The sequence below is a fragment of the Vitis vinifera genome, chromosome 16 (genome assembly GCF_030704535.1).
Source record: "Vitis vinifera cultivar Pinot Noir 40024 chromosome 16, ASM3070453v1".
NCBI lineage: Eukaryota > Viridiplantae > Streptophyta > Magnoliopsida > Vitales > Vitaceae > Vitis > Vitis vinifera.
In genome coordinates this window covers 27,085,580-27,096,049 of record NC_081820.1, presented here as the reverse complement: position 1 = coordinate 27,096,049, position 10,470 = coordinate 27,085,580, and the positions used below count along the sequence as shown (strand labels likewise).

At 35.7% G+C, this 10,470-nt stretch overlaps 2 protein-coding genes across 3 annotated transcripts; one reads left to right on the top strand and one right to left on the bottom strand.

Annotated features, from left to right (window-relative positions):
* The first annotated feature begins 294 nt into the window (after positions 1 to 294).
* Positions 295 to 4,663, top strand: LOC100262355 (uncharacterized). Its single transcript, XM_002274831.4, has 3 exons — positions 295 to 556; positions 1,527 to 1,686; positions 4,300 to 4,663. Exons 1-3 carry the CDS (start codon positions 478 to 480, stop codon positions 4,550 to 4,552), a joined length of 492 nt encoding a protein of 163 aa, XP_002274867.1. The 5' UTR covers positions 295 to 477; the 3' UTR covers positions 4,553 to 4,663.
* Positions 4,664 to 5,536: 873 nt separating this feature from the next.
* LOC100267516 (uncharacterized) lies at positions 5,537 to 9,722 on the bottom strand. 2 transcript variants are annotated; one of them, XM_002274771.5, is made up of 8 exons: positions 9,474 to 9,722; positions 8,541 to 8,685; positions 8,278 to 8,446; positions 7,735 to 8,005; positions 6,964 to 7,229; positions 6,659 to 6,874; positions 6,165 to 6,267; positions 5,537 to 5,942 (listed from the first exon to the last, which is right to left on the bottom strand). In XM_002274771.5, exons 1-8 carry the CDS (start codon positions 9,622 to 9,624, stop codon positions 5,881 to 5,883), a joined length of 1,383 nt encoding a protein of 460 aa, XP_002274807.1. In that variant the 5' UTR covers positions 9,625 to 9,722; the 3' UTR covers positions 5,537 to 5,880. The 2 variants fall into 2 exon arrangements, with proteins under 2 accessions (XP_002274807.1, XP_059589637.1); XM_059733654.1 differs by having other exon boundaries at positions 5,537 to 6,874; positions 9,474 to 9,696.
* Between the last annotated feature and the right edge of the window lie 748 nt (positions 9,723 to 10,470).

Sequence of the window (10,470 nt, the reverse complement as noted above, 5' to 3'; positions counted from 1 at the left end):
AGTTATGAAAAAATAGAAAAATAAATAATTTAAATTATAAAAACAAATTATTTTAAGCAAAAAAACAAACACCACCCTAATTTAATAAAATCTAAAATTTTCAAATATTTGTTTTTTATTTTTTCCACCATCAAGCACACCTCTGTTTTAAACCCATTGCCAAAAATAAAAATAAAAATATTTGAACTTTTCTCCCAGCAAAATTCTCAATTTTCGCGGTAAAAATTTCAGACACGTGGCAAAAACATTAAATGGTACTTTACGTTCTCAAGATACCGGCTCTATTCACGGGCCATGCAAGCTTTCGTATTCTCAACCTCAACCCAAAGTACTCTTACAGCGAGTTCCAATTATAAGATACTCGCGAAAGTCGTGAACACAACTCACATTTCACCTGACAAGTGAGTTGAAATTATATGTTCAACAGAAACGATATGATGGAGTCTGCATGAACCATACAAATTGTAGAACTCGGAAATGGAGAGATTGCCAGGAGATCTCTGTCTCAAGATTTTCTACTTGTTGGATCACCAGAACCTTGCAACTTCTCTTCAAGGTCAGTGAATATAATTTAATTTAATTTTTTTTTAATTTTTTTTTCCTTTTCTGCAAATTGAGTTCTTGTGTTTTTTTGGGTTGAATTATCAATTGCTCAATTCTTGTGTTGCCTGTGTTGAATTCTCAGTTTTGTGGTGAGATCTAAGATGGGTATATGTTGAATATTGTTTTTTGATTTTGGTTTTATTTTTTATTTTTCATTTTTTTCTTCTTAAATTGTTGTGGTTTATGTGTGGAATTCTCAATTTGGTGGCAAGTTTTGTGCGTTGAATTCTCGGTTTTGCGGTGAGATATGAGATGGGCGTATTGAATTACCTTAAATTTTGCAATTTGTTTGTTTTTTTCCCTTCAGACCTAGTTTGGTTGCCGGGAAAGCTGGGAAGTAAATGAGTGAATAGAATTCTGGGTCTTAAGTGTTTTAGTTTTTAGCATTTCCGTCTTTCTTTGTAAATTTCAGATTGAGTGTTCTATTGTTTGTGTTGAATTCGCCGGGAATTGTGTAATTCTTCGTCCTGATTTCTTGATACCTTGTTTGGTTACTAAGAAAACCGAAGGGAGTGAAGCAAAAGCAGATTTTGAATGCTCTACATGATATTGCTTTGGGTTCAGAATAAAGAAAGAAAGAAAAAATGAAGATCACATCAATTCAGTCTCTGATCATTAAATTAGGGGAAATTTTTGTTTTCCTGAATCTCAAACTATTTTGATTAAACCTTTCAATTCCCTCTTTCCCACCTTTTCTCAGCTGCCTAATAGCTGAAACCAACCCTTCAACTTGATTTAAACTCACCCATTTTTTCACCCTAACCTTCTTCTTGGCAAAAATCATCTAATTTTCTGGATCCACAGACTTTCCTTTCCTTTCCTTGTTTTTGTTGCTGAGTTCACAGCTTGAATTCTCAATGTTAGCTAGTTGATAAGGTTTGTTTGATAAATTAACAAACATGGCTGTTTGATTTCATATAAAGTTTGCAGGAAGTGGAAGGTGTTGGCCTCAGACAACATTCTATGGTCAAACCTATTCAAGGAGAGATGGGGAGAAGATCGTGCTGCATTCTATGCCCCTACTGGTTTGAAATCATGGAAAGATGTGTATGAAGCACAAGACCGGTGTGATCGAGTTGGATTGTAAGTTGAAAGCCTTCCTAATTGTGGTTGATTGCAATGGCTAATTTTTCCTGCATCTCAAACATCACTGAGTAATAATGTTGAGCAAATTGATTAGAAAACCAAACTATTTCCCTTCTCCAATCTTAGATACAACATTGATAATTGAAAACTGTTAATGTAATATAACATTGTACCTTGGACGTGAGCACAGCGCCAGAGAACCAATTCTGTTCTTTGTCCAATCTTAGTAAAGGAAATGAAAAACGGAATAACCCTAAAAGGTGTGTTTGGCATGCAGAATTAGAAGGTGAACCATAGGACGAATCAAAATCCCTTTTTTTTTTTTTTGTTAATAAGCATATCAGAATAGATAAAAATAGCAATAAGGAGGTTGGTACAAAAGTGGAACAGCTAAAGGTTGCCAAAGTACACCAGGAGTATACAAAGGGAGCCAAACGAAAAAAGAAGGGATAGGAGAGGACAAAAATGGAAAAAAACACCTGCCCAACAATTACTTAGCACCTAACCAATCAATAAAATCGATCAAAGACATAGACTTTCCTTCTAAATGAGGTCTAACATAATCCTTAAAGGAAAGTAGAAAAGAGGATTTTAGCAAATGATCCAAAGATCCATGTCTTCAAAAGCCCTCTGATTTCTTTCACACCAAATGGTCTAGAAAAGACACAAAAGGGCAGTTAACCAAGCTTTCTGCCACTTTTTTCCTACCTGAGCCCCATTCCAGCTTAGCAACATCATCCTGACTGAGGAACACATCACCCATTGTAACCCAAATAAGGAAAAAACCAATTGCCAAAGTAGACCAGCTATAGCACAATACAGAAGTAAGTGATCAATGGATTCCTCCTGTTTACGCATAAAGCATCTATTTACTAGTGACACTTTCCCTTCTTTCCCAAGTAGCTTACCAAGCAAAAAGACCCACTCTCAACAGGACCCATGGGTTCCAAATGACTCTGGTTGGGAAGGCCTTTGCACCCCCAGAGTCCAAGTAAGAATAGAGAGCTTTAATGAAGAACTTTCCGTTTCTTGTACCTGACCAAATCATTGTATTCTCAACATTATGTCTAATTGAATGTTTTTGGATATTCCAAAGAAAGATCTCCACCATCTCTAACTCCCAATCATGGAACTATCTAGAGAAATTGGGATGCTAATGACCCAGGTTCCCGTTTTACTCCCACATATCAGCTACCCACACATCCTTTGAATTGACAATAATGAATAATGTGGGAAAGACTCTTTTAGCAATATCTCGCCACACCACTTGTCTAGCCAAAACTTGATTCTCCTCCCATTCCCAACAAGGAAGTGGGTTCTGCTTTCAAACTTCTGAACAATCACCTGCTTCCACAAAGAATCCCTTTCAAGGGCAAACTTTCATCCCCACTTACCTAAAAGCGCCATGTTAAGGATATAAAAATCCTTAATGCCTATGCCCCCTTTTTTCTTCTCCACGCAAGCTTTAGCCCAACTCACTAGGTGAGGTTTTTTCTCTATAGCTCCTCCACCGTACAAGAAGTCTCTTTGTACCTTTGCAAGCCTTAAACTCACCTTTCTCGGAATCACTAATAAAGAATGCAAATCCTTACTAGAGCAAGTTTTAATTTTTATGAGAATTTTTTTATTTATATTTTCATTCCCTATTTCAGTGTTCTAATACACTCTTTGTGCTAAATTCTAAAATTATCAAATGATTGAAAATAATTTATGTAATATGATGTTATACCTTGGTCAAGAGCAAAGCTTTGGTAGCAAATTGACTAGATACCTCTGTCTAATCTTAGAAGAAAGGAAGAAAACCCTTAGTTTGCATTTGATTTGTGACAATAGGAAAGGAATTGGAATGGGAATGGAGGAGAGTCACAATACCTTGTCTCGAACAAGAATCAAAATCCTTAAAAGAATCTGAAAATGAATTTTTGATTCATATTCCCATTTCTAATCGTAATCCAAAAGTATTGATAAGTGGGAAATGCACTCCATTTCCTATTCCCATTCTCTACTCCGATATTCCAAACACACCCTTAAATATACAAATTTTAGGCTTGGGTGTATGCAGAGCTTTAGCACAGTTGTTAAAGGCATGCTTAAAGTGCGCCTAGACTCAAGGTTTAACCACTACTTGGTTATAGCCTCTTGCTTGCTAAGACATGCTCCTTGTTTGAGAGATGTGTTTTGTTTACTTTATTTTCCCCTTTTTAACACTTCTATTCATAAACTTTCTAATTGTATTTGAAATTTATATAATTTCATTATCCTTTTGTTGAACACTTCTTTTAAATATTTAGAATGTTAAACCTTTGTTACTTGGATTGGATTTTTGGATCATATTCTATAAAACCGGTATACATCGTAAGTCATGTTTCACTTTCTTCAAGCACGCACCTTATGTTGCTCCTAAGCCTAAAAGAGACTTTTACACCTTCTAAAACTACGAGCTCAAGTCTAAATAAGTTTGCTCTATATCAAAGGTGAATTAGCTTGAGGGCATTAGAAAGGACTTCTACTCAATTATATTCTGCACCATTAGCATTGTCTTGGGTTTGTGAAAAGCTGTATCCTCATAGTTCTTCAACATAAAGATAACCATGTAGTATATGTTTCCAGGGGCCTGAAGATAATCAGAGAAGGTGTCGGCGACTACTACCTTGTCCACCAAGGCGAAATCCAACACCATCTAGGTTCCAAGAGACAAAGAAAGGGGGCAACTAATTGTTCATTCAGTTCAGAAACAGGCTTTATTGGAGAAGGATGCTCAAATGGAGAGGAACCCTGTTTGGGGATTCTGGACAAGATCCTTTTCTTCATTGGGGATTTGGAAGTTGCTTCAACAGATGCCAAACGCGGCAGAATACTGTAATTGGTTTATCGATAACTGAAATTGTATCTAATCTATGCTCTGGTATGCAATCTGATCACTTTGGTTTGAATATTTACCATCATTGATAATGTAACCATCTCATTTGCTCCATTCATTTCTCGTAGCTTAAATCCATCGGCTCGTAGTTAAGAGTAATATTTAAGCATTCCCCGATTATATATAATAAATACTCTTAATTTTATTAAAATAACTCATACTTGCCGGTTTTTGTTAGAATAACAAATTACATTATTGGTTTGTTATTTAATTTTCAAATAGAAGCCAATAAAATTAAACATATCATTTACATTTATGCATTCATCTGTATTCAAATTTTAAGTTAAATTCAGATTAAAGCAAAATGTGCTAAGAGAAATGCAAAGGGCTTGTTTGGAAAATAATTTTTTGAGAATAGTTTTAAGAATATGATAGTTTTTTAAAACATAGCAAACATATTTTTAGAATATTGTTTTGAATATAAATGCATAATATTTTCATACAAAATAGACTAATTTTCATATTTGAGTTTACAAACAAATGATCAAGCAACTGTTTTAACATCATATTATTATAAGTAGACAACAAGTGTGTTCTAGGCTTTCAATGGTCCTTCCCCTTCTCCAATGGCATTTTAAGAAAAGCTTGAAACCAAACTAAAGACCGGCATACTGAACTTGCAGAAACCATTTATTATCACAGGTGAAAGAGGCCAAAAAGACCATGCCATTACCGAGCAGTTACTTTAATAAATGAGTTAAGCATAATTTAGCAGGCTGCCAATAGCATCCAAGTTTTTCCGGGTAATCGCAAAGTTTTGCTGAACATTCCTATAATCCCCGCATTAGTTTGATAAATTAAGGAATATGGTAACAACATGGTTCCATATGCTGCAAATCTGGTTACAAATTCTTCAGGCTCCAATTAACAAACATAGCTGATGGGAAACAGGTGGAAAAAAATTCAAGTACTACTCTCATTCAGTAATGATTCTAAAACCAGATATATAAAAAAGAATAGCATCTGAATTACAAAAGCATCAAAATTACAAAAGAGAGCATTTAACAAGCTTTTATGCGCTACTCTGTTGATCTACTGACAGTAAAAATGAAATTATAAAAAGCTTAAGTGGCTCTTGCTTTCCTCCCTGCCCTACCTCCATTTTGTTTGCTGGGCAGACCACTGTTTTCTTATACACTGTCTGTGGTCCTCATAATAAAATTGAATTACAGCTTCAATTAAATAAGATTTTCAATCCGTTTATGGAATGAATCCGGTGCTTGTTCTCACCCTTCAAAAAATCTCTGTGGTCTGTCATCTGGGCATGTCACTCAGATGTTCAATGGCTCTGCCTCCATATTTTTGTCCTTCATTGATGCCCAATCTTCTGTCTCTGTAATGAATATGAAAATAGTGCCAGTCGTGAGTATCAAGAAACCATAAAAATGGGAGGTTGAATAGAGCCTATATCGATTCATGGATTAGAAATTTTCTACATCTTGTCCACATGACAATCATATGTCATGTATAAGGCTCAAATGAGACTGGGCTTGCTTGCATGCTAAGTTTAAAGCTCGTTACATAGGCAAGATTACGGTGCAAGGATTATACTTACTTGACTTGTCAGCAATCACCATGAGCCGCCTTTGCAAGATAGATGCCACAAAGAGGAAAATCGAGCACATGCCAAACATGACAGTGATGGGGAATGCATTAACCTTCAAAAACATACCAAAAACAACTATTAAGAAACAGAAGGAACGATCACCAGAGAAGGAGCACATAGAAGTCTTCACATGGTCTATATCCAAAATAAGGGCTGGTGAAGAATTGGATTGGTCCTTGGGTCATAACAAGATGGCTGCTAATGGATTAGATTAGTACTTCAGTCATAAGTAGATATAGAGATTGGCATGCTAATAAACAATAGGATAGCCAACCACCAGGTTGAATTTTATATGGGTTTTTTGTGGGTTCAGTTTGACTGAGGGCGCTCAAACAAAGCAGGGAAAAAAAAGGTGGGTAAGGTTGAGTTGCCCTGCTCTTCACATGACCATGCCTACTACAATGTAAGGTCAAGCAGCGAATTAAGCCATTAAGGTTACATACATTATATAGCACGATGCACACAAAGATATTGAGGGGAATGCGGAAGAAGTTCATGATAGTGCTTCTAGCCTCCTCTGGAATGTACTGGGACCTCATCTTCATGATGGACGGCCAGAAGATCCCCACACAAGCCTCGAATGTGCAGAAGCCAAGAAGCTGGACACAACCTGCAAATGAGATGCTTCCGCCTTTCACCTTGGAAGGTTCAACCAAAATCTGCTCCAAATTAGCAATAAGTTAAAGATGGCAAGAAAAATTCAACACCCAGAAAAGAAAATACCATATGAATTGGAGAATTGACATACATTTGTCACAATGGGAAGCAGGAGAGAAGCAGAAGAGATCACAAAAACGATCTGCATGTAACTTTCAACTTTGAGTGATGCGCGGGCCAGCAGTCGAGAAGCAACAGAGCTTCCCAACATTGAAGCCAACATGAAAGTTGCAAAGATGAAACCATGGGGAATCTCCTCTTCATTTGGGCTTAGAGCAGGAGTCCAGAGGAACACAAAAGTATACATTGAGCCTTCAAACAACGACTGAATTGCACCCAGCAACGCAATTTTCTCATCTGAACCACATGAAACATAATACTAAAGCTCCAAGAAAGGAGGAAAAAACTGAAAAGATGAGGAAACAGATGGATAAACCCATTGGGATAGCAAACAATGCATTCCTTAGGGGATAATCTAATTTAATGGTACAAGCTATGTACCTTTTTGCTTATTATAGAAAACATAAAGACAGACTCAGCATTTGGTAATCATATAAAGGAAAATTTATATTCAACCATAGTATTTATTTGTTTAAAAAATTTATAACACCAAAAAGAGGAAAAAGAACTACCAATTAAGGCCTAGCTTCTCTGCACATTTTACATTAACTTTCTTAAGGCAAATTTAAAATAAAAAGGCAACCAGCAGGTCAGATGTTTGGCAGTTGATCAATGATAATTATACGCATAATGCATGTGCTTATGTATGTAGAGTTTCAAGGTCTACTCCATGGGTATTCATAGGCTATGATATCATATAAGATAGGATCAATGCATACAATGAAAAGCTTTGGGAACCTACCAGAAGCTATGGCAACAGCAGCTCCCTTGAACTGTGTAAGCAAGTCCTTGTTCTCTGAAGGATCACCGTAGTTTTCAGACCATGATGACAAAATGACAGCCATACCAACAGCTAGAAAGCATGCAGCAGCATCAAAAGGGGCCACAGGGCCAAGGCTCAAGTTATCTACTAGTAGATTTCCAAACAACCCAGAGAGAATAGCAACAAGGCCATTGCCAAGAAATATTGCCTTTGAAAATGTCACAGACAACCACTGTTGCTCAAAGCCCCTCTGCACAGATTAAGGTGGAATATTATTACAATCATCAAAATAGACAGGTAATTCTGAAATAAGAATTCTACATCAGTTATTGACAAGATTTAGAGGGGGTTTTAATAAAGACATAAAAAGATGGTGAAAGCACAACTAGATGGTTCAGGTCCCCTAGATCAGGAAGTCCTTATGATCCGCCCAATTAAACAGTTAATCAATTTAACAAATGCAAGATAAATTTGTTAGCACTAATATATTTTAAGATTAAGGACAAAGCGACAACATCTCACCTTGTTGTGCTCGGCAACAAGCCATGACTCAAATGCTGAAAACAGGAGAGAAGTGGCGATACCTCCCAACACACGCCCCACCATTAAAATTCTGTACTGAGGTGAATGCTTGGTAATGCAGCTCAGTATATAAGTAATGCAATAAGTCACACAAGCTCTCTTCCGTCCCCTGCATTCATTGAATGAAGGCATTGTGAATCAAAACTAGGATTCCAATTCTAAAGAACAATGGATCCACAACAACATTTAGTAGGAAATCTCACTGTTTGTCAGCTAGAGATCCAACAATCGTGCCAAACAACATGGAGGACCCAAAACCAGCAATAAACAACTGTCCAATCTCCCCTTTTCCGAAGCCATACGTACTGTAGAGGAAGTACACATAAGGACCCTGCAACCAATCCCCGGCTATTGCCACATAAACATCAATCTGTCAGACATGGAAAAAGAACTATGGCCGAAAATTTCAACTCATGTTTTATAGCAAAACTACCCAAAAACACAAATCTATCAGATGGAAAGACGAACATGCCTAAGAACTTCGATAAATATCAATTATTCTATACAATCAAAATCAATAATTAGCTTCACATGGTGGCTTCCTCTGGCAATCAAAGGAATTCCAAAATCTAGAATGTATATTAGGATGCAGACAAAATGAAAAATCCATTCAATTTAAAACATTTCTCCAAAGCAAAATGATTATCATCGTGAAGACTTTTTAATACCAGCTATGATTTAGTGGGTCATCAACGACATGGATTGAATTAAAGCAAAGAAATACATTACATAATGAAGCGGAATTGACAAGGAATTAATTATTAAAAAGCATTCACATGATCTACAAAACCAGTGACTCCACTAGCTAATGGCCTCACAACCCACACCCTCAACGCTCCGTTTGGTTGCCAAGAGAAAAGGAATATGCATTTTGAATCTGAAAAGGACCACAATAAGACACCCATTTGTCAAAACCAAACACAAACACCAAACCCAAAACTCCCATTCCCTCCCCACATTTTCCTGGCAACCAAACACCCAGATCCGACACCAAACCCAGATCCCACATTCAAAACAAACGGATCTAACAAACCACACACATGACACAGCAGATCCGCAATTGCGCAAGATCCACAATGGAAAAACAAAACACTAGTCAGATCTAGAAACCATTTTCCTGGGATTTGAATTTTTACCCATCATGAGAGAGTAGACAAGAAGATAATTGTTCTTGAAAGAATTGAAAGCCGTGGTGGTATTGACTCGGTCCTTGTTGTTCTTGCTGAGCTCAATAACAGCTACAACTGCAGAGAGTGCACCAAATACAAGGAAGTAGAAGACCTCCATTGCTGTTACAGAGAAGAGAGAGAGACAGGGAGAGTTAAAGATTGTATGGAAAGTAGGATTCCAAGGTTGTTGACACACACAAATTTATAGGGGAGCAGAGAATGGGGTTGGATCCTCTGCTGTGGGGGTTTAGTAAGTGCCTGCTGTTTGTGATTGTACTTTGGATGGTGGTAATTTAATTTAGAAAAATGCTTTAAAAATTTATAAATATTATGGATTTGTTGTGATGTTCCTCATAAGTCATAACATCCTTAAAAAAAAGCTTTTAGAATCATTGTTTAAAATATATTTTAATTATTTTTATTAACAATTTAATAATTTAAATATAAAGAATAAGTCAAAAATATGAAATAATAATAATAATAATAATTTTATTGTCTTATTATGAAGTTTTTTTTTCCATCTTTTTTATCATCGAAATCATTTTATAATACATACTTAAAAACATATCATATTTATTTTAGAAAACAAGTTGTTTTCAAAATAGATTCGAAAAAATATTTTTGGGAAGCAATTCCATAAATTATTTTCAATTATTTATGAAATTATTATTATTTTTATGCTTAAAAATATTATTATTGTCCACCTTCAACTATGGACAACAATTTATTCGTAAATATTTTTTATTTTAGTTCTTAAATAAATAAAAATTCTAAAGGTGGTTTATGGGTACAAAAATGAGATAATGAATTTTTATTTTTTAAGTACAAGATTATTTTGTGTTTAGGATATATGTGATATTCATAATTTTGAATTTATATGAATTAAAATTCATACATAATTGGAAAACTTTTTGAAAACTTGACATTTTTTATTCCTCTAGTGAAGATCTCTTGCCACCTAAAA

What these genes read in the sequence shown, in the direction of transcription:
- LOC100267516 (XM_059733654.1), bottom strand. Translation starts at nt 9,624, where the DNA reads ATGGAGGTCTTCTACTTCCTTGTATTTGGTGCACTCTCTGCAGTTGTA. An exon ending in TTGTTGCCGAGCACAACAAG is followed by an intron (nt 8,006 to 8,277) that starts GTGAGATGTTGT and finishes TAATCTGTGCAG; the next exon opens with AGGGGCTTTGAGCAACAGTG. An exon ending in TGCTGTTGCCATAGCTTCTG is followed by an intron (nt 7,230 to 7,734) that starts GTAGGTTCCCAA and finishes CATGTGGTTCAG; the next exon opens with ATGAGAAAATTGCGTTGCTG.
- LOC100262355 (XM_002274831.4), top strand. Translation starts at nt 478, where the DNA reads ATGGAGAGATTGCCAGGAGATCTCTGTCTCAAGATTTTCTACTTGTTG. An exon ending in CCTTGCAACTTCTCTTCAAG is followed by an intron (nt 557 to 1,526) that starts GTCAGTGAATAT and finishes TTTCATATAAAG; the next exon opens with TTTGCAGGAAGTGGAAGGTG. An exon ending in CGGTGTGATCGAGTTGGATT is followed by an intron (nt 1,687 to 4,299) that starts GTAAGTTGAAAG and finishes ATATGTTTCCAG; the next exon opens with GGGCCTGAAGATAATCAGAG.